Consider the following 23,936-nt stretch of genomic DNA (forward strand, 5'->3'; position numbering starts at 1 on the left):
ACTATCAAAACCAATTGCTTTTAGCTTGTCAATCAGAATGGTGTGATTGACAGTGTCGAAGGCCTTTTGTAGGTCCAGCATGACCATGCCGCAGTATTTGCCTGCGTCCACCTCTTGTTTGATGTGGTAGTTTAAATAGAGAAGGCATGTCAGTGGAGTGGGATGTTCTGAAGCCAGATTGGAATTCGTAGATTTTTTTTCGCAAGGTATTTTTCGACCTGTTCGTATACAATTTTTTCCATGACTTTCGAGATGGAGGTTAGGATAGAAACAGGGCGGTAGTTGCCAGGGTCTAATTTACTGCCATCAATGTGGAACGCCCTACCTAAAGCTGTAAAGGAATGTGAATCACTACCCACTTTCAAAACCACTCTCAAAGAACACCTACGGGAGACTGCAATTCGAAACTGGCCCCTGTAAATGTCCTAACCCAACCCCCTCCAATGTACAGTAAATTACCTAGTATGGTTGTCATTGTCAATATTCCAATGTACAGTTTTGCAATCTGTTAATAAAGTTTTCAATCAATCAATCACATATTTCGATGGAATTGATTAGTAATGACATAAACTGCTGGAAAATATAGAGTCTGGCAACTGACGTAAGTGAGTACCTCGGTAGACGTGTTGCTTGCTCGCTACTTGCTAGCCGAGCCTAACCTACCGAACACGAAACACGTTTACTTGAAACTTCAGCACTGCACAGATTTATGGACGACCCGGGGCTAAATAAAAGTAATCCATACGGACTTTTTTAGCCCGCGACGCCACGGGTTCTTGCCACCGTTGTCTCATAATTGAAAGTGTATATTCGGTAACGTTAGATGTGATATATATATTATTCTAGCTGGCTCGGTAACGTTAGATTGCTATGTGAGTGTGACGTTAACGTTAAACAGTCGCCACTTGTCGCCGAGCAGCAGACAGGCAGCAGAGGGTTGGAGAGGAAGGAAGGGAGGGAGGGAGGGAGGAAGGAAACGAAAAGCTGCTTGCTTGGCTGCGCACACAGTCACACCACTGCTGCTGGGGAAAAGTTAACTTTCTGAACTACCGATATTTGACAAGTTAATGGAGCTTTGGTTAAAACGTATACGGAATTAACACACCGTTTCGCTAGTAAGATATGCCGCTAGTTGGCATAGCCGTTCGGTTTCGCTCTACAACAGAACCCCCCTCCGCTAACATTAGCACGGTCAACGTGAGCTAAGAAGCTATCGTTAGCTTAGCAACTTCCCTAAGAAGTTGTTGTGCTCCCGTGTTGAGGCGTGGGGTGCCGTTAGCTACAAGTAACGGCGTGTTCTGTTTGGGTAACGTTAGTAATTGTAACACCCACAGCACTACACGTCTTTCACTCTTGATTTGTGCATAATAATAGCAAGGCGACGGAACACCAACTCATGGCATCGGACGTGATTGAGAGTGAAGTGGTGTTGAAGGGTGTTGGTGACATGAGTTTGAACAATAGCAGCCCAGATCTTGACACACCCGCGACTCTAGAGGAGTTGGGGAACAGAGATACACCGACTCCCTCCTCTTCTGGAGTATCGGGAGATGGCGAAGAGGAGGCATTGGATGACATGGAGCTCAGCACAGCCTCTGCCGTGGAAAATGGCGAAGAGGCACTTCAAGAGAGTCCAACCGAAACATTAGAAAATGTCGAAGAAGCACTCCAAGTGAGTCTAGCCGAAACAGTGGGGCGTGGCGAATATGCACTTCAAGAGAGTCCAACCGAAACAGTGGGACATGAAGAAGAGACGCTTCAAGAGAGTCCAACCGAAACAGTGGGACATGAAGAAGAGACGCTTCAAGAGAGTCCAACCGAAACAGTGGGACATGAAGAAGAGACGCTTCAACAGAGTCCAACCGAAACAGTGGAAAATGGAGAAGAGGCACTTCAAGTGAGTCTAGCCGAAACAGTGGGGCATGGCGAAGAGACACTTAAAGAGAGTCCAGCCGAAACAGTGGGAGATGGCGTAGAGACACTTCAAGAGAGTCCAACAGAAACAGTGGGACATGAAGAAGAGACACTTCAAGAGAGTCCAACAGAAACAGTGGGACATGAAGAAGAGACACTTCAAGAGAGTCCAACAGAAACAGTGGGACATGGCGTAGAGACACTTCAAGAGAGTCCAACAGAAACAGTGGGACATGAAGAAGAGACACTTCAAGAGAGTCCAACAGAAACAGTGGGAGATGGCGTAGAGACACTTCAAGAGAGTCCAACAGAAACAGTGGGACATGGCGTAGAGACACTTCAAGAGAGTCCAACAGAAACAGTGGGACATGAAGAAGAGACACTTCAAGAGAAGAGTCCAACCGAAACAGTGGAAAATGAAGAAGAGACATTTCAAGAGAGTCCAACCGAAACAGTGGAAAATGGCGAAGAGGCACTTCAAGAGAGTCTAATCAAAACAGGAGGTCCGCCACAGGAAAGGACAACTCCAGACAATGGGCACAAACAACCGGGGGCAAGAAGCTCTACTCCAGTGAGTCTTCCCAAGCCATACTCAACTTCTGGACACAATGGAAGGTAGGCTGTGTGTTTGAGTCTACGTGTGGTTGACCTTTCAATATCGTATTATCGTTGTCTTCTAAACTCTTACTTCAACAGGCCTGGATCCATGTAAAACCATTACATCTAGTGATCATGAATGAGGGGGAGACTCAGGCTACAACTAGTCCAGGAGTCATTCTTGCTGGCACAAGTAGATTCTATGGGTCTACGCCCTTACTACCATATGCAGTGTTTACGCAGACTTGTGTGTGAATCACTAAGATTAAAATTTAAGATCATGTCTGTCAATGTATCAGTACAGTCCTATTTTCCAGTATGCTGAATTGAAAATGGGTTAAAGGAACACCCCCCTCCCAACCAGGCAAGTAGATACTGTCCCAGAGCAGTTTACTACTTACCTGGGCAATCAGAAGAAATTAGAATTTATTTATTTATTTTACATGATGGGGCACCACTGTTACATTATTTGTGGTGAAACCCTGAGCAGTCAGTCTCCACAGTTGTTAGCCACTCTGGGGATCCTCTGCCACCTGTGAAATGAATGATCCCCCCCAAACATTCTAATTTACGGATAATTGCGAAACAGGAAAAAAATACTTATTTGAAGAAAGTAATGTTTTTGTGTAATTGTAGACTGTGTGTTAGTGAAGTGTTGTGACTATGGATCCCCGGCCTAGGCCGATATGATATTGGTCAATCAAGTCACTTAGTTTAATGGTCATCATATGAGTGTTTCCTTGACAACAACAGAAAATCATATCGTCTAATATTGTATGATGAGTAATGATGGCAGATTACTGCAACACCACAACTACCAGTCACTACACCCCTGGACACACCTCTCTGATCCATCAATGAATAATACCGCTATTTGCCTCTGGGATTCTATAATTGTTTTTCAGATGCTGTTTCCTGCCTGCACTGTAGAGGCAGGCCTGCAAATTATGTTTCCCAGTATAAAGGTTTATTCACAACCATCATATTGCCTTCAGCAGAGGTGAAAATAAGAACCAGCCAATGGCTATAAATGTCGGTAATTGTTTTCTCTACTTTACCACCAGATTAGCAACCACTGGAGGTTGAATATTTGTCCCCACATGCATTTGTGGGTAAAATCCGGGACACTTATTAAAGCTCACTAGAAGTTTTTGAAATGGTGCAACTGGTCAACTTTGATTTGATTTGAAATCTTTATTTCGAACATGCAATGAATATAAACAAACAATAACAAAAGCGAAACACAACTCAATCTACATGTTCGAAAAGGAGTAGGAAGAAGTATACACTTATTTAATCCTACCCCTTTTCCACTACTCAAATGAGTGTACTATTTTAAAACATTATAAAAAAAGAAAAAAAAAATATATATATATGAAAAAAATATATATATACCGGTATGTAAAACATGAAAGAAATAAAATAAAAATTTTAACACCCGTGAATATCAATGGAGAACTTCAATGGAGAGTCTGTCTGCTTTATGGTTGCTGCCCTGAAAAATCTACTTACAATAGTAGGCCAGATACATCAAGCAGTGGTATGATGACATCAGAACTGGTCAGGCAATAAGCCACCATGCTGCTGTTGACCGTGTCTCTGACCCAGAGTATTTCTGCTGACTGATCGCATCACCAGGTTTATTGACGGAAGAGTAAATCATTCCTAGCTACCTTTTTGTTCATCATACAGTAAGTAGCAAGCTAAGCTAATATGAGCAGTTATGGCCTGGCGTTCCTTTTTGTTCCATCATACAGTAAGTAGCAAGCTAAGCTAATATGAGCGGTTAAGGCCTGGCGTTCCCAAAAATGTTCACGGCAGGACCGAAAGGCAAGTGGACTTTTGCTCAAGACCCATCGAACAATGAAGGAAGTAAACACAAACATCAACAATACCTCCCATTCCTGGAGAAGAGAAGTGAGAAGAGGAGGCATAATGTATACAACAGATGAGAAGAGAAGGAGAGGACACAACTGTAAAAAAAAGAATTATAATAATTAAAAAAACGAACAATTGACACGTAGCATTCAGAGTACTTGATAGCTTGGTGAACATACCAAGCATAAGACTAATGAGCAACTTTGTGCAGAGAGATGTTTTACCATCTTCATTCATTGGTGAAATCTCATTTGCCTAAATTGTTTATTGGAGAAATCAGTTTGTGAGGGGATGTCTTTGACAGCATAATGATAAACGTAATGTTCAAGCTCTCTTTTAGATGGATTATTTTAATTTCATTATTGAGTAAATTAGCCTATTTGAAATTGTAACCGTTAACCAAGAGGGTGGGTCATTGTTAACATGGTAACTACTGGCAGTCACTGGTCATGATAGCAATGCGGTTAATGCTCTTAAAAATCAATTAACTCAAATCAACCCCTTTTATATCTGTAATTAATTTGAGCTCACAACTAAGTTGGTGATAATTAACCCTTTCACTATCACACTACACAGACAGTTAACCCTTTCAGTAGTGTGGTAGTAAAAGGTTAACCGTCTGTAGTGAAAGGTTAACCTTTGTGTGGTAGGGAAAGCATTAACCCTTTTGTAGTGAAAGGTTAACCGTCTAACCCTTTCAGTAGTGTGGTAGTAAAAGGTTAACCGTCTGTAGTGAAATGTTAACCTTCTGTAGTGTGGTAGGGAAAGCATTAACCATTATCATATGTATTGGTAGTGAAAGGTTAACTAGTGTGGTAGTGAAATGTTAACCTTCTGTAGTGTGGTAGGTAGTGAAAGCATTAACCCTTCTGTAGTGTGGTAGTGAAAGTGTTAACCCTTCGGTAGGGTGGTAGTGAAAGCGTTACCCCTTCGGTAGGGTGGTAGTGAAAGCGTAACCGTTAACCCTTCTGTAGTGTGGTAGTGAAAGCGTTAACCCTTCTGTAGTGGTAGTGAAAGCGTTAACCCGTCTTTAGTGTGGTAGTGAAAGCGTTAACCCTTCTGTCGTGGGGTAGTGAAAGCGTTAACCCTTCTGTAGTGGTAGTGAAAGCGTTAACCCGTCTTTAGTGTGGTAGTGTGAAACCCTTCTGTTGTGTGGTAGTGAAAGGGTTAGCCAGGCTGTATCCACCTTAACTATCTTTTATTCTCTTTTCTTGTTGTTTTCATCCCACTACCCATCTGGCCCCCTACTTACCCCCCAGCCCCTGATATTATGAAAGCCACTGCCCTGGACACTATGTATGTTGCCTATATGTACATGTATGTTGGTTGCAAGGGTTCGATTTCATGTAACTACATTCCTGCAGCACTTCTCCTTCTCTCCCTCAGCTGGATTTCAAGTGTAACATGGGAGATTAGGTCTATACATAACCTAACCGCTAAACTGATATATGATGGAATGTCTTGAGCACAGAACGCTTAGAATGTTTTTTTGTGTGTCTGGGGGGTGCTAGATTATTAGATTAAAATGTATTGTCATTATACAGCACAAGTACAGTACAACAAAAATAAGTTTGCATCTAACCAGAGTGCAAATGTAACAGTAAAGTTTAATAGCAATATACAGGTGTACTTCAACTGAGTAAAATGAGTACTACTGAGTAATAATAGTGCTAAATCAGATAGTGTTATAGTATTATGTGCAGTGATACAGATATAAACTAAAGACACAATGGTAGTACCGGTAAGTAAGTCATACTGCCCAGTGGTATAACTAGTAAGAGTAGTTGAGGGATATATATAGGCTATAGTATATACAGGTATGTAAAAAATAATTATATGCAGGTATATTTAGACAGATGTGGAATGGATACATATATACGTATACGGTATATGTGGATATATATACACGGTATGTAGGCTACAGCATTATTGTGCATGCTATCCAGACGAGGTATATGGGTAGACTATAGTTTCAGGTAGATGGTGTACAGTGTGGCAGTTGTAGACAGTGAAGGCAGTAGGCAGGTATAAATTGGATGTAGTTGTGTTTGAGCTCTGTATACCATAGATAGATTCAAGTAAGGACTGGTACTTAATGGTCTCCAAACTAAACCCTTAATACAGCGCTTCTTAAGAAGCCAGTAATCGGATTTATGAGGCCAGATGCGAGCTGAAGTTCTCTCTCTCGAGACAGAAATTCTCAATGAACAAGAGAAACTGTGAATTGCGTAGTAATGAGCACTGCCACACAGCATCTATTCAGGGAGTTGGTGTGTTCATGAAATGGTAAATGGACTGCATTTATATAGCGCTTTTATCCAAAGTGCTTTACAACTTATGCCTCACATTCACCCATTCACTCACTAAGGCTGTCCCCGAAGCCTGTTTTTGGGATTCGAACTTCGTCAGGGTTTTTCGAACGAACGTTCGAACCTTCGCTTTTAATTAAAAAAAAATATATATATTTATATATATTTTTTAATAAGTACTTTTTTTTATTTTTTTTTTGAATATCCTCAAACTACATCCTCAATTTGAATAAAGTGATTAATCTGATTAAATTAGTATTTTTTTTTATTAAATCAACTTTCCAGACCCAGCCCAGGGAGAAGTTTTAATACTATAATATTAGCGTAGCCTAATATTTATCTGCAACTGTGAAGAAAACCCCCATTTGTTTAAACAATGAATTCCTTTTTTTTTAATATATATTATTAAAAATAAAAAATTCAAATGTTGATTTAGAATTCGAATGCCAACGTAACGAAGTGTTTTGGAACACGAGGGGTCTTGTTAGCACTTTCTTCGCCAGGCTTATGTACATCATTATACCATCCTCTGCCAGCTCTATTTGTCTATGGAGAAGTTCCCCTTCTTTGCAGGGCTATAACTTTTTAAATTGTATTGCTAAATTGACATTACTATGGCCCATTCAACATCAAGTATCTATTGTTCAGGGTGTAGCAACGTTATACTTTTTCTTTCACATATTCATACTAAAATACGGTCTAAAGTATAAATATGTTTTTATTGTTTTCTGCAGCTTTCTGCAGAACGTGATTTATAGCCCTAAATGCATTATATTGATGATTGTATACAGTTTGATAGCGATCGGCGCGAGATAAAAAATTTCAAATGGACGTGCTTCTAGAAGTTACTACTTATCATCTGATGTTGACCGGATGGGGGGGGGGGGGGTCGTTTATAATTCCGTGGCCAACGTTAGATGATTCATGTGGGTGATATGATCATTAGAGCAGTTTGTATCGAACACGGTAAAAAAAAAAACGCTGAAACTCACCCCAGTTTCCTCGGGCCGTTGGGCGATCAGTGTGGAGCAGAAATATTCCTATTATGGGATGTTGAAATATGCGATCCATCTCCAGGTTGTATAATAGTATATACGTCCAAATCATGTTGTTTATCGAGTTATTGGTAACGGATTGCTATCCATTGTGTCTAGCTTGAGTCCCGGGACCTATAGCGAGTGATCGGACCGAATTTGGATGAGCACCAGTTTCCGTCTCCGGTTTGGGCGATCCGCCGATCGGCCACCAGATGGCGCTCTTGAACCGTTGGAGAGTTGAGAGGGGATCAACAGTAGATCTCAAGTCTCCGCAGGAGAAATATGATTGCGATCACAGATTTTTGAAATATTGATCTCAATGACGTGTTACGGCGTCATTGGCAGAATTAGCATGGCGGGGAATGACGAGTTTAGGCATCCTTGGCAGAGAAAGTGTTAACAGTCGTCAAAGAAAATTTAGTTGCCTAACAATTTTTTTTCTTAACCCCCCCCCCGCAGTCTGGAGCGCCGGGAATCAGTTGCCACAACAGAAGCTCGCTTGAGAATGGAAGGAGTTGAGCTTAAAGAGGAGTGGCAAGATGAGGACTTTCCCAGGTACCGTAAACCCATAACAGGCCTACTGAATTTATCTCAAACGGAAGATGGGTCAATTCAATCATTCATTCTATGAGCTGTCAAACACACCAATTGGCTTTTTGTAAGTATTGTATGTATAGCCTGATCATCACAGCACATTGGTTGATCATGCAGGCCCCTACCTGAGGAGGAGGACATGCAGATCGACGAGGAGCTTTTTGCTGGAACATCTGGACAGAGAGAACCAGGTAATCGAGAGCTTCATGATCACCTTCCAGTCTCGTCTTTTACAGACTTTCAGACATAAATATTTTTCCTGGACTGTTTAAAAATAATGTTTTGTTGGAAACTAGAACTATTTTATGTTTCACAACTATAAATGCACACTGATTAGCCTACACGACGACTGTAGTCAATCTAAACAGTGATAATATTCCTTGTAACTAAACAGAGTTAGAGTTTACGGTATGTATCCCTGGGAAATCTTTCGTATTGTTTTTCAGTCATTAATGCCCCCACTGCTTCCACAGTAGCTACTCCAGTCTGTGCAGTGAACCACGCCAAGAAGACGAAGAGGAAGCTTCTGGCGCCCGACATCAGCCTCAACCTGGACCGCAGTGAAGGCTCCGTTTTCTCTGATGAGCTGGACGAGAGCACGGAGCTGGACCTAGATGACATCGACACGCCATCAGACAACAGCAACGAGTATGAATGGGAAGGTATGAATCGACTTGTGACGACCGGTACCTTTTTACATGTGTCTGCTAACTCTGAGGTTTTGCCTACAGTTAACCAGCATTATGAAGTCTTTCCCTCATCCCATGTAAGCCAGCTTACACAAAGGCCTGCTAATCACAGTTTCATTAGGTTTACTTGGCAGGGTTTCAATATGGGGTTTGTTTATGTTGCTCTGTCAGCAATACATTTTGAAGATGTCTCTAAAATCCATAAAAAAAATCGAGAGACTTTGTTTTGCTTGGCACAATCTGTCACTGCGTCAGCAGTGTTGGGGCACATTCTGTTCTGTCGTGGTTCGTACTTCCTTGTTTACCAGGAAGTTGTTGATGTGGAGAGAGGAAGTCGGAGGTGAAAATCATTACGAGGGACGACGGAGCGGATGGATGGTTGTCACAAGGATGAATAACTGACCGATAACTGAGGTCTCTAGAGCATGTTTTAGATGCACCCGGGGCAAGTTCCTAACAGTAATCCAGTTTTGTTTTACAAACACATTGTAAGACATGAAAAAACAATGTAAAGTCTTTATTTCTATTTCTGCTGGAGTGCAACAAGAACCCAAACGACAGCAGCATGGCAAATGAAAATGCATAAGCTTGTGTAGCTAGACAGAGAAAGTATCATAAAAAAACACAAAACCCTGCCTGTGTAGCTATACAGTGAAATAATCTTAAACACAAAACCAGTGCAACAATCTTAAAAAACACAAAACCCTGCCTGTGTAGCTATACAGTGAAATAATCTTAAACACAAAACCAGTGCAATAATCTTAAAAAACACAAAACCCTGTGTAGCTAGACAATGAAATAATCATAAAAAACAAAGCCCCATGTAGCTATACAGTGAAATAATCATTAAAAAACACACAACCCTGTGTAGCAGCTATACAGTGAAATAATCATAAAAGAAACACAAACCCTGTGTAGCTAGACAATGAAATAATCATAAAAAAACAAAGCCCTGTGTCGCTAGACAGAGAAATAATTATTAATAAATCACTATCAAATAAAAACCCAGAACCCTGTGTAGCTAGACAAGAGAAATAATGATTAAAAGATCACTCAAATAAAAAACCCAAAACCCTGTGTAGCTAGACAGAGAAATAATTATAAAAGAATCACTCAAATAAAAACACAAAACCCTGTGTAGCTAGACAGAAATAAGCAGCTGGTATATGTTTGCCTATAGGTGGCATGGTGGTGTAATGGTTAACACTGTCGCCTCACAGCTAGAAGGTCCAGGGTTCGATTCCCGCATGGGGACCAGGTTTCCGCGTTGCCAGGTACCCAGGTGGGGTATGTCCCGGGCCTTTCTGTGTGGAGTTTGCATGTTCTCCCCGTGCTCGCAAGGGTTTCCCCTCCCGATAAGATAAACCCAATGGAAACAGATCGCTAACACTGTTTCCATTGGTCCCTAACGAAGACGGACAGGAGCACTTGGATTGGTTCCCGGGGCGCGGCCCTTATCTGCTCCCAGGCTGCCCTTGGGGGGAAGGAAGACAGGATGGGTCCAGCGCAGAGACTCAATTTCATCGGCGACCCAAAAATTGCATGCGTGTGTGTGCCGCCCATTGCATGTGTGTGTCACTCCATGATAAATAAAGACGTCAAAAGTCCAGTTTATTAACAAAAGTCCTGTTTTTCCCATCAGACTGATGCAGGTAAATAAAACAATCTTTGATAATGACAGGAAGCGCAGGTCTGAGCGGCGATGTGCATCGTGCATCCCTTAGTTAAAATGTGTTGTTGTGTTTTTTTATGTTTCCACCCTGCTGCCCTTCCTCTTTGTCGCTCGGAAGGACTGTTTGCAGTCTTTGCCTGGAAACAGGCTGCAGGCCAGCAGGGTTCTGTCTCTCACGTCGCGGTAAGGCCTCCTGGACCGCCCCCCATGCTTTCTCCCAGCCACAAGTCAATCAACCAGAAATAATAATGTCTAGATTATGTTCTACCTTCCGTTGCACCTCTGTGTGCGTCAGTGGTGTGAACCAATCAAGTGGGGGTTTGTTTTGTGTTTCACACTTTTTATTTGATTTCCATTGGAGGTTTTTAAGCATGTCATCATCGTTCCTTTTTCCCCTCAAATTGTTTTCCTATATTTGAAGCAAAATCAATAGTAAGACTTGCATTACATAACATTGCTCTTTATCTGTGTAATAAAGCTGTAATTACTATAGTAACCAGCTTATTTTACATTACTGTTCGTTGACAAGTTATTCCAAGTGCTTTACACTCCAAAGAAATGACGATGTTAAATGTTCACAACCTTTGGTTTGTAACTACAGCTATATTACACACGCAGAAGAGCCAATTATTTGTATGTTACACGATCCAAAGAATTGCCCGCTTGCAAAAATACTATTCCACCATATTCATTTGATGGCCAGATAAACATACTCTTATTACAAATTTGATCTGAATCTGGCCTACCTTTGGATATTACTGAGCTGAGCTCTAGAATGAAATGCAGATGAATACATTTGATTTTGGTGTATGTAATATGAAATGGTTGTGTGTAATCGACTACACACCAGAAAGAAAACATGCCAAGAGTGTAAAATATGTTAGTGTGATTATGTTGCACTAAATACTTATTTTCTGCTTGTTTCATGCATGATATTCCAAAGAAAATCCATGATAATCAGTCGTATTTGATTGGGTAGTACTGATCAGAACATCAGATTGGTTTTGGCTGATGAAATGTCACCTGTGCTATGCATGTATATTGTAAGTAAGTAATACCAATTAAACATAACAGTTGGATCATGTTTTATTGCGTTGTCTGACCCATGGGGTAGACTACCCTTGTTACTCTCGTATACCGTCAACATAAGCAATAAGCATGTGAATAATGTCCGTTGCCTGGTTTTTAAAGGGAGACGTGGGATCTCATGTTGATTCATATCATCTCCACCTGTTACCCAGCAGTGGCTCTTAAAGGTGGAATCTGTAATGCCGCCAAGCAGCCACCTCAGAGGCAAGAAAGCCTCTCTTGTTACGGCACTTTGTTTCCATTTTTAGTTTTGGTCTGGTGTGTGGGTGAAATTCACACTATAATACGTTACTACGTATATAGCTTTTATATAATATATTATATTATTCCTCCCCTTTAATACCAATTGGTATTGTATTTTATATCGTTGGAAAGCCTGATTAGTCACCTTTACAACGAGGTACAACTTGTAAGGAGCATGCATTCGTGGAATGAGCAACACTGCTAACCGTGTGGGTAGAGGCCCAAAATAATGTGCCAAAAATATAGTGACTTTCAATCATTCATTTTCAAACAGCAAATTTCTTCAGTCCTCTCCTCAACTCCAACCCACACATCAGACAAAAACTAAAAATAACTTAAATGGTGCCGTGCCAAACGGGTCTTAGAGAGGACGCTGGGACGGCATTACACTTGACTTTTTTTTTTTGTCTTTTTTTAATTGTTCTTTTTTTATTTTTAGACGATCTGCCGAAGCCAAAAACCACTGAACTACTGCAGAAGGGCGTGGAGTGTGTCCAGGAGTATTCTGTCTCGGAGGAGAGGGAGGAGGGCCGGCGCTGGAGGGTCTTCCGCTTCGGAGACCAGGACCACCGGGTGGACATGAAGGCCATCGAGCCCTACAAGAGGGTCATCAGCCACGGAGGTCAGTGGCGTCGCCTGTTGACTGGCTTTTATTATTCACGTTCTCTCAGCACTCAATTAGAACTATGTTATGCAGTGTTAACAATGTCAAAGTGATGTTGCTGTTTTCATTTTTTTTTTTAAATAAAGATGAAAGGAATTATTGATGTCATCCTCAATTGATGGTGTTTTGACACAGGACTCTTTATTTCTGTTGTGCTTTTTGTCTTGGCAGGTTACTATGGAGATGGGTTGAATGCCATCATTGTGTTTGCTGTGTGCTTTATGCCCGAGAGCAGTCAACCCAACTACAGATACATCATGGACAATATCTTCAAGTGAGGTTTAATTTAAAATTATTTTTAATTAAAAAAGATTCCAAATGTAATAACCGTTGCTAATTCTACGTTTCCTACTCGCAGATACGTCATTGGCACTCTGGAGCTGCTGGTGGCTGAGAACTACATGATAGTGTATTTGAACGGGGCAACATCCAGAAAAAAGATGCCAACTGTCGGCTGGCTCAGGAAGTGTTATCAGCAGATAGACAGGAGGTGAGTCAGAGTCTCCCATGGATGATTCATAGAAATTAGGGTTGAGAAAAGAGGGTTTATTTCTACAAGCTTCCTATGCAGGTCTGGGCCATTTGTAGAAAAAAAACTCCCGTCTCCGTTAGCTACTTGTTGCTATACATCAGACCGGCAAATCTGTGTATTTTGGCTTTTTTCCGCACTTTTGGTGAAAAGAAAATACACCATTCCTATTGATCGCTATTGTATTTGGCCTGTCTAAAAACTTGTCGGCAGAACATACACATTGTTTGACATGTTTGTTTTGTTCATGCATCAAGTTAAGTCGAGCAATTGCTTTCCAACACTGGCCACCATTGAGCGTTTGCTCTATTGTGAAAAGTTACATTTGATCCGTTTTCAGGCCTCTTCATTCTTTCCTGTGATATTTCCTCATTCAGCTGCAGGATATTTCTCCATTTCCCTACCTGGTGTATGTCAGACAAACTGTCAAACTGACAGCCGTGGTGTCAGAGCACTAATGACTGAGGGAAGTGGATCGCTATGTCAGTCATCATCATGCAAGTGGTCAATTAACCGCTACACAGTGATACTCCTCATCATATTGTAAATTAAAAGGCAGTTCTTAAACAAATTGGCAGTATAGGATATCTAAACGATGTGTTTTGTGAAAGAATTACATTTTTAAATGGAAAGTGTGTAGGAACCCTGTTAAGACATGGCGCAGAGACTTGAGCCCTGTTCATACTGCCGTTCAAGCCGGACTTCCTGTTCTGTGTGAAAGGTACGAACACGGAATGGAGGGTCAAAGTTGATATAACCACAACTATTTTTACAAGTGGAGCGCTGTCCCACCAACCGGCAGAATATTGCTTTGTCTAACTATCAGTTGTCATGTGAAAGGTGGGATAGAACAACGGCTGTCCACATGAAATATTAGTAAAGATGTGCATCGAGAGAAAAGAGGGGGGGGGGGGGGAATAAATGTCTCTCCTATCTCAGCTGCTCCGTTACCAGCAACGTCTCCCCTACATTTTCAAAAGCCTAGAGAAAGCTCGTCTTAACTTACCATCATGAGTTATGCATGTCAAATTGATAATATCTTTCATTGCATGCTTTTGGAGACATATTGGAGAACCACAACCCGAGATGCGCTGCGTCTTTCCGGCATGTCTGTCTGAATGCACACACGATGGTTCAATGTAAACAACCCAAAGCTGGCAGGTTGGAGGGAAAATGAGGTTATCCACTGTGGCATTATGACATAAGATAGAATATGACTTGGCATAGGATTTCTGTGTGAAAAGGCCTTTAGTTAAAAGCTCATGGATTGATTTCAGATAGAACTTTCAGATTTGCACATGATGACTCCTTTTTTTTCTTTTTGCTTTTCCTTCATTTGTTATTTATAGGTTAAGGAAGAATTTGAAGTCTTTGATAATTGTCCATCCTTCTTGGTTCATCCGGACCCTCTTGGCGCTCACAAGACCCTTCATAAGGTAACCTCAATGTTTAAGACAAAGACATTTATTTTATAATAATAATCAAATCATTCTGTAGATAATTCTCAAGATCACATTGTTTTATAATCATGCTTTTTATTTTCTCAGCACCAAATTCAGCCAGAAAATCAAGTATGTGTTCAGTTTGACAGACCTGGCTGAACTGGTCCCTATGGAGTACGTCTCTATACCAGACTGTATCAAAACGTAAGTAGGCTCCGCTTAGACACACAGCAGCTGATTTACATCTTTGTAAAACAATAGAATTGCATCCAGAATTTTTTTGTCAAGCAGGCTACTATGAATGACCTCGAAGTGAACCATAATACATCGTCCATTATTGGTTTTCTAGTGTCAAAACGTGTCTGACATGTTGGTGGAAGGTGTGTGGATGATTAAGTATCGAGCCCCTGCCGAGTTCCCCTCTCTTGTTGTTTTAGGGTACGCTAAGCCTCGTGTTGATGTGTTGTTTTAGGGTACGCTAAGCCTCGTGTTGATGTAATAACGTGGCAACTGAATGTGCTTCAGCAGAACTTTCAGAACTTCCTTTGATAAAATGTCGATGCTCCTTGTTTTGTTTTTGGTGGCTGTGTATTTTCTCTATTCCCCTAAACCCCCATTTCCCTGCCCCCCTCCTTAAGGTTTGACGACGAAAAAAATAGGAAAACTCGTAAAAGGTATCTGCACATTCACCCAAGGGCTTCAGCCAGGTGTCTAGACATCTCTTGCATTGCACGAAACTAACAACAAATCAACTGGTTTGGCTTTGAGGAATGCAGTTATACACCACCAGTCTGTCCCGAGACATTGAATCCTGAAATCAAACATTGTTCCGCTCCATCCTATGAATCTGCATAGTTGTTGTTCATTCTTGGATCTTTTGACACCTGGCTTTTATATTGTATTTCTAGATTTGATATTGTACTTCTAGATCAGCTCTTTTGTCAAAAAAGTTGAATTAGTTTGGTCACCATTTCACAAATTGAACACCAGCCCCAGAGCCCAATACATTTTGATGTCAGTTTCTCTTTTTTAAAAGATAACCAATACATACATTTCCATAAATACATTAGCCTTAGATCATGTGGCTTTAAACTTTCTGTGCACTTAGATCATGTGGTTTTAAACTTTCTGTGCACTTAAATAATTTTTTATTGTGAATCCATGTCACAATGTGTTGTGTATACTACTGTTTATTAAGATAAAGAATTGTTCATTTGTGTCATAAGGGGGTTTGAATAGGTTTTGGTAAAGTTTGGTGGACGTTGATGTGTAGGTTTGATCACAACGAAAGCGCTTACTACAAAGTTTCTTCAAAACTCCAGGTGTAGAATATGACGTGGTTGATAGTTGGGTAAGTGTGTTCATTGTTTCCTGACATTTGCATCACTGGATGGGGTGGAACTATTGGGACCGTGTGGTCAGACTTAGTCTCTGTGGTGTGTGGTTGCACTGTGTTCTCACATGGTCCTTTTCAGTCACTGGTTCTCACTGCACACCTGGCTTGTCCATTTCTCACTGCTCTCTCTGCATGACTCACTGCATACCTGCTCCCTGGTCCTGTTTGTTCACTGTCAACACCTCTAACGCCAGCCTCACTCAAACAAACACGTTTATTATTGTGTTCAAGTGGCTCAATGGGCTTCCTGAATAAAGATATCTTGCACAATGTCAAAATATCACAAAAGGGTAGAATAACTTAAAGGAGCACGCCAGCATTATGGAAAATGCACTTGCCGTCTTTTCCAGAGTCAGACAAGAAGATGGATACAAATTTCAATTGTGTGTGTTCAGTAGAAAACCTATCTGGCTGCAAGATAGCCTAGATTAGCGCAAATTAATGGAAGTAGATATGGACCACTAGCCTACGGACCACTAGAGAGGTGTTTTTGGCCAACAGCTAGGCTAACTGGTCTGTATCCTCTTCCATTCATTTGTGCTAAGCTAGGCTAGCTTGCAGCCGGATAGTTTTCTACTGAATGCACAGAGAGAACATTGATATCTATCTTCTTTTCTGACGCTGGAGAAGACTAGCATTTCCCATAATGTTGGTGTGTGCCTTTTAAAGCAGAGGACTGGTGAAATTGAAAAGGTTAGATAACTAGAGCAGGGATAATATTTCAGTTGACATTCCTAGCCAAACCTAGAGTTGACGCAGGTGAAATAACCGCTTGAAAACTTGAACTGACCAAATGTTGCATTTGTTTGTCCTCTGGCGTGTCACAAACAGAACCTTCCTCTTGTACAGTGTCTGCGAGGGGTCTTCTTTCTCAGCTGATATCACATTAAAATGGTTTCTTCTTTGTAATCGGCACACCGATGTGGTCTTTTTGTGTTTTCTCCTCTGATAGCTTTTTTATGATCTTTTATCAATAATATAGTAATAAGTATTATTATTTGTATTACTACCGGTATCATAGATTTAACTCTAGTGCCACCATGAGGCTGATGTGTCCAGTGACTCGGAGAGCAGATCCTTGGCAGGATTACTAGCAGCAGCCTATTATTTACATGAGGATGACGACGGTGATGAGTAGTTAGCCGAGCTCTGCCCCTGTTAACAGGTGATGAGTAATTAGCCGAGCTCTGCCCCTGTTAACAGGTGATGAGTAGTTAGCCGAGCTCTGCCCCTGTTAACAGGTGATGAGTAGTTAGCCGAGCTCTGCCCCTGTTAACAGGTGATGAGTAGTTAGCCGAGCTCTGCCCCTGTTAACAGGTGATGAGTAGTTAGCCGAGCTCTGCCCCTGTTAACAGGTGATGAGTAGTTAGCCAAGCTCTGCCCCTGTTAACAGGTGATGAGTAGTTAGCCGAGCTCTGCCCCTGTTAACAGGTGATGAGTAGTTAGCCGAGCTCTGCCCCTGTTAACAGGTGATGAGTAGTTAGCCAAGCTCTGCCCCTGTTAACAGGTGATGAGTAGTTAGCCGAGCTCTGCCCCTGTTAACAGGTGATGAGTAGTTAGCCGAGCTCTGCTCCAGTTAACAGGTGATGAGTAGTTAGCTCAGCTCTGCTCCAGTTAACAGGTGATGAGTAGTTAGCCGAGCTCTGCCCCTGTTAACAGGTGATGAGTAGTTAGCCGAGCTCTGCTCCTGTTAACAGGTGATGAGTAGTTAGCCGAGCTCTGCTCCAGTTAACAGGTGATGAGTAGTTAGCTGAGCTCTGCTCCAGTTAACAGATGATGAGTAGTTAGCTGAGCTCTGCTCCACTTAACAGATGAGTAGTTAGCCGAGCTCTGCTCCAGTTAACGGATGATGAGTAGTTAGCTGAGCTCTGCTCCAGTTAACAGGTGATGAGTAGTTAGCTGAGCTCTGCTCCAGTTAACAGATGATGAGTAGTTAGCAGAGCTCTGCTCCAGTTAACAGGTGAAGAGTAGTTGGCTGAGCTCTGCTCCAGTTAACAGGTGATGAGTAGTTAGCTGAGCTCTGCTCCTGTTAACAGGTGATGAGTAGTTAGCTGAGCTCTGCTCCAGTTAACAGGTGATGAGTAGTTAGCCGAGCTCTGCTCCTGTTAACAGGTGATGAGTAGTTAGCTGAGCTCTGCTCCAGTTAACATGTGATGAGTAGTTAGCCGAGCTCTGCTCCAGTTAACAGGTGATGAGTAGTTAGCAGAGCTCTGCTCCAGTTAACATGTGATGAGTAGTTAGCCGAGCTCTGCTCCAGTTAACAGGTGATGAGTAGTTAGCAGAGCTCTGCTCCAGTTAACAGATGATGAGTAGTTAGCCAAGCTCTGCTCCATTTAACAGATGAGTAGTTAGCCGAGCTCTGCTCCAGTTAACAGGTGATGAGTAGTTAGCTGAGCTCTGCTCCAGTTAACAGATGATGAGTAGTTAGCTGAGCTCTGCTCCAGTTAACAGGTGATGAGTAGTTAGCCGAGCTCTGCTCCAGTTAACAGGTGATGAGTAGTTAGCTGAGCTCTGCTCCAGTTAACAGGTGATGAGTAGTTAGCCGAGCTCTGCTCCAGTTAACAGGTGATGAGTAGTTAGCAGAGCTCTGCTCCAGTTAACAGGTGATGAGTAGTTAGCCGAGCTCTGCTCCAGTTAACAGATGATGAGTAGTTAGCAGAGCTCTGCTCCAGTTAACAGATGATGAGTAGTTAGCAGAGCTCTGCTCCAGTTAACAGGTGCCTGATGAGCTGAATGATCTCTCCCCACAGAACTGACCAGGACATGCACGGCAAAGTGGAGATGGCAGCCGCTGCTGTTCCAGAGTGAGTCTGCTAGCACTGCCACGTCTGGATGGAAGACAATGATGATGATGATGAAGAATGTTTAGAACACAGCCGCTTATATGTTGACGTTCTTGGCGATGTAACTGGAGACTTAGCTCTTCTGTGACAGAGAAGTGCCTTTTTGAAACTATGCTGCCTGTTACGTTGTGGAACTCTCTGCTGTGTTAGTGTGCCAAGCGCTTGAGCTCCTGTTTTTCCTTCACGTGCCGTCTCAAGCGTTTTTATAACCTTTTTATGTACTATACCATGCCAAACCTAGATATTGTTGGATGTTTTCATAGTTACTGTTGTATCATTGGATGTATTTAAGGCACTCTTGTTTCAAATGGTTGATGCATGTTCTACTTCAATACATTTAAAATATATATTTATATTCAAGAGGTGAAAAAGGACAGAGATTAATATATTTTAATGGTTGCTCTGATTTAAACTTGCATGTTACGTCTCTTGACCCGCTGGGTGGCATTCTTGGAGCAGGTCACACAGCACCCCTGTTACCGTGCAAGTGACAGTTACACTGCTGAGGTTGTTGGAAAGAATCCTGCCTGGAGTCCCTTTTTACTGTTGCCCCTCGCTTTAATGTGCCCTCTGTGTCGCAGAGGGGTGAGAACGTCTGTGAGAAACTACAATCTGACGCAGTGATGTAGGTCAAGACTGGAGAATAATCTCACATGATGTTGTGTGTATGTATGTTGACGTTAGAGCAAAGGATTTTTGTGAGCTTGTTCTTGTACATTATTTTCTGCAAGTAAATATATGAATCCACACAATTGCAGTTGTATTTATTTATTAGGCACATCATTCGATTTCTGGTTATATTCTGGCTCCTCCCAACAGCATGTCAAAGTGTCCTTGAGCAAGACACTTAACCCCTAAGTGCAAATAATTCTTAGTGTTTGTCTTAGCAAGTTCTACTTGGAGTACATTATTAATCCACACAATTGCATTTATATTTATTAGGGATAATGTTAGTCATTGTGTCCTTTTCACAAATTACAAGTATTCGTAGTAATATTTGACGTAACAGGAATTGCAGTTATAACATATACTTGCTACATTGAGTGGTGGACGTCCAGACCATACATACATTATGTGACACAGGCCAGGGTCAAACCTTATTTTGCAAATAATTCTTAGCGTTTGTCTCGGCAAGTTCTACTTTTGAGTCGACCTACAAGCTGGTTGGGGTTCTTTTCAGGTAAATTTCAGCGATGTTTCCTTTCTATTCTTTCTGGCACTCATTACCGGTAATTGCATATGAAATAATTGCTGACTGCAGCAGTCATGTCATAGTTGTAGCTTTAGCCATTACACAAAAAGTATACAAAATGAATTTAACTCTAACTGTGGTCACAATGTAAGATTTGATCATGTGTTCTATTTAGGTAATCCCACTAGATGGCACTCCTGGCCTAGTAAAGATTTCATAAAACATGGCTTCAAAATATAACTATTTCAAAATACATATATTTAACCTCAAATGTTTTTGTTCATAAGCAATATAGTAAGTACACAGCAATATGAAGTCTGTTAATGGCACCTTGTCAGCGCATACTATTCTAAACACTGGTGCTCCTCAAGGTTGTGTTTTATCACCAATATTATTTTCTATAAGAATTGAGATTCTACATTTCAATTATACAAATATGCTGATCGGGCTACTGTGGGAGGGTGACATCAAGAGTGAAGAGTCATATTCGAGACATTGGTGAGCTGATCGACTGGTGTACAGACAGCACACTGGTCATAAATACTAGTAAAACCAAATAGCTGACTATCAGCTGCAACAGTAGCCTGCTTCATCTAAGCCAAAGCTTGTATCTTCTAAGAAAGTTGAATAGTTTTACTGTAAAGAGATATTCTAGAGCTGATATACAAAAGTCTTGTTGAAAGTGTGATAATGTTTGATATCTCAAACTGGTATGGAAACCTTGGGGGGTTTATGAACAAATTGGCAAGGATTCTTAACATGGCCAGTTAAGTTATAGGGAAACCAGAAAGACAATTGCCAGAGTTGTATGTATTTCGGAATAGGGACAAGGCTCTGCGAATATTGTCGGATCCTTTGCCGTTTCACATGCTTCCATCTGGAAGGAGCTATAGAGTTCCTCTAGCCCCAGAAAAACATAAAAGTCCTTCATCCCACATGCCATTGCTCTGATGAATTCTTAGATTTGAGAATAATGGTGAGAATAAAAAAGAATAATTAAAATAAAGTCTACATAAGCTATGGCTATATACACAGGTATACAGTGAGGTGCAGTGGGCTAGGTAGAGTTTTGATTCAGAAGTCTGACAGCTGAGGGGAAGAAACTATTCGTGGTCCTGTTGGTTCTGCCTGGGAGGCTGCGGTAGCGTGCCCCAGTGTGAGTACCCCGCAGGCGGGTGAACAGTCCATGGTTGGGGTGAGAAGCGTCTTTGATGATTCCGTGCTCTCTGTGAGCACCGCTTCTCATAGATTGATGAGATGGGGGGGGAGTGGGGTCTTGGTGATGCGTTGGGCTACTTTCACTATCTATTTTCACTATCATTGATTGATTTTATTGTGGATTAGAGACATCATCCAAGGGATAAAAACTGGATCAAATGCAAGCACTTATTTCCATCATGATCCCTGGTATTAAGAGACAGGACATACATCGACATAAAACATTGAACATCATCATAAAACATTGACAGACTATATGCATATATAGAAGATAAAATAAAAATAAATATGCTACCCTCTCTTTCCTATACCGATGTTTGTAGGGCAGGTGTCCGACAAAGTCTCTTGTGTACACATACATAGAAAGTATATCTATCTATCTATATTTACTCATATTTATTTTATATTATATTAGATTAGATTACAAAAATGTTTTTTAACCTTTGGGAAATACTATGATAAGGCACCATTGTTGATTCACCATGCATTGCTTTGAAATGGAGTAAAGACTCTATACATCTAATCGCAATGTCGTCAACTGTCGGATCAAACTTGTTTGCTATGAGGTGGTGCTGTTGAAACAGCCACCGGAGGTCACCGGCCCCGTACACACACACTGCCCTGCGGTACACCCCGGCACACGGGGCGTACGGAGCTCCTTTGTTCACATCGCCGGCTGAGTAGCTCCACTTCACCAGGCGAGCGACGGCGTTCATGTCTGACTCTGCATACTTGACGTTGGCAGGATTTGACCCGGGGACAGACGGCATCCTCTGCAGAGTGGCCCACAGGTGCTCGTCTGGACTGTACGTGTCCTTCTCCCACTCCAGGAGGTCCTGGACCTCCGTGTTCTCCTGCAGGTGTCCCACAAAGTCTCTTGTGACCACAAAGTAGGCGTTGCCTGAGAACATGGGGCCGCTGATGGGAGGGGGACTCTTCCTGACGCCGGTGTTCCTCACAGCGTCGGTGACGTTGTAACTGTACTGCCAGCGCCTCTTCTTGTGGTCACTGGTGGCCTCCGACTCCATGCTGTTCCTTCCGTTGAGCAGTTTCAGCCGCCGAACCATCTCTGCGTTGGTTTTGATGGGGAAGTCCGTGCCGCAGGTGTTGATCAGGTACCTCCACTGGACGGGCGATGCCCACAGGTCCTTCATGCAGTTGAGGTCAGCTTGCACTCGAGACCAGGACGCATAGACCACATGCTCCAGCGTGCTGGCCACGAACACGTTGGGGAAACAGGAAACGATCGCCCTCACGGCTTTCCGGAACTCCTCCGGGGATTTCTGGTCCACGTGCACACAGTAAATGTTCTGAGGACGGTAGACGACGCGCAGGAGTCTCTCGAACATCTCGATCTTTTCGTGGATCACCATGGAGTAGGCGATGGGGAAGTCTCTCTCCTCCACACTGAGAGGCGTTGTGATATAACCTCTGCCGTCAACAAAGGCCTCACAGTCCTGTGTCTCGTTGAGGTAGAATTTCTCAGACAAAAGCTTCCTTCTCCTCGTCGACACCAGAAGTCGGCGCAATTCTTCTTTTTCCCCCTCAATGTCTCCACGGATGATGGCTGAGCAGGCGGGCAGGTCATCAGCGTACTGCCGTGGTACGCTGCCGCCAGGCCATGACCCTGGATGCCTCTTAGTTTGTGAGTGAGTTTGCCAAAGGGCCAAGGGCAGCATACAGATCACAATGAGAGACAGAGCCTTGAAGAATGGGCAGGACTTCAATGACCGAGCGAGAGCCATGGAATTACTGTAACTACTGTAGAAGTCAGGTCACACCTGCTGTACACTACTGGTCACACTTCAGACAAATGTGCAGAGGCTTATCACCTCATTTAAAAGGGGAAATCGAATTGTTCTCTTGAGTAGGTGTGTCAAACTAAGGTGAAAGGGGAGGTGTAGGCCTAATGTTAATTATTAAAGAGATCTTATTATCTTGATTCTTGAAAGTAATCTACCGTATCTTCTGGCCAGACTGACATCATCACCAAGCAGCTGTTTCCCGAGTTTTCCTTTACAGTGAAAGGATTTCAACCTTTGCACTTTTTGAGGTGTCAACCTCTACATTAGATCTTACAGGAAGTTAAATGTAATCTAAAACAAATGTGAAATGAATGACTAAACAAGACTAGGCAAGCCTAGTTAAGCCGGATCTGGCCACACACACACACAGGGGCGGCAGTGGCTTAGGAAGTAGAGCAGTCGTCTGGTAATTAGAATGTTCCTGGTTCAAGTTCAAGTTCAAGTTTCTTTAATAGTTGTCATACAGAAGTACAGAATACTTTTATACAAAATGCTTCTTTCTGTTACGCTCCAGAGACTGCTAGACAAAAGATAAGTATGAAATAAAATAGTATAGCATGTAAAAATAGAAGTAAAAAATAGAAGTCACGTACGTAGACACAGTGTTCAGTATATACATATGTTCAATGCAGAATAGAAGTAACCGAGTTACCATATAATATACAATATACTATGCAATATACTAATATACAATATACTATATAGTGCAAAGCAGAAATGGGATGAGGTACAATTAGGTACAATTTACAGTAAGGTGTACTGAGGTATGGGTTGTAGTGCAAATCCTTTACCAATAAATATAAAGTGTGTTTAGGTGTTCTAAAG

General features: G+C 42.0%; 2 protein-coding genes across 3 annotated transcripts; one reads left to right on the top strand and one right to left on the bottom strand.

Moving 5' to 3' along the window:
- Window positions 1–992: 992 nt before the first annotated feature.
- bnip2 (BCL2 interacting protein 2) lies at window positions 993–19,637 on the top strand. Of its 2 annotated transcripts, XM_084334353.1 has the most exons (11): window positions 993–2,529; window positions 8,195–8,290; window positions 8,447–8,520; window positions 8,803–8,991; window positions 12,462–12,644; window positions 12,858–12,960; window positions 13,045–13,176; window positions 14,565–14,651; window positions 14,763–14,861; window positions 15,296–15,331; window positions 18,804–19,637. In XM_084334353.1, the coding sequence occupies exons 1-11, from the start codon at window positions 1,397–1,399 to the stop codon at window positions 18,859–18,861; spliced, it is 2,190 nt and encodes a 729-aa protein (XP_084190479.1). In that variant the 5' UTR covers window positions 993–1,396; the 3' UTR covers window positions 18,862–19,637. The 2 variants fall into 2 exon arrangements, with proteins under 2 accessions (XP_084190479.1, XP_084190480.1); XM_084334354.1 differs by lacking the exon at window positions 15,296–15,331.
- gcnt3 (glucosaminyl (N-acetyl) transferase 3, mucin type) lies at window positions 19,357–22,895 on the bottom strand (the record flags this gene model as incomplete). Its single annotated transcript, XM_084335193.1, has 2 exons — window positions 21,788–22,895; window positions 19,357–19,466 (listed from the first exon to the last, which is right to left on the bottom strand). The coding sequence occupies exons 1-2, from the start codon at window positions 22,677–22,679 to the stop codon at window positions 19,357–19,359; spliced, it is 1,002 nt and encodes a 333-aa protein (XP_084191319.1). The 5' UTR covers window positions 22,680–22,895.
- Between the last annotated feature and the right edge of the window lie 1,041 nt (window positions 22,896–23,936).

This window comes from Notolepis coatsorum (assembly GCF_963971535.1).
Source record: "Notolepis coatsorum genome assembly, chromosome: 18".
NCBI classification, from domain to species: domain Eukaryota; kingdom Metazoa; phylum Chordata; class Actinopteri; order Aulopiformes; family Paralepididae; genus Notolepis; species Notolepis coatsorum.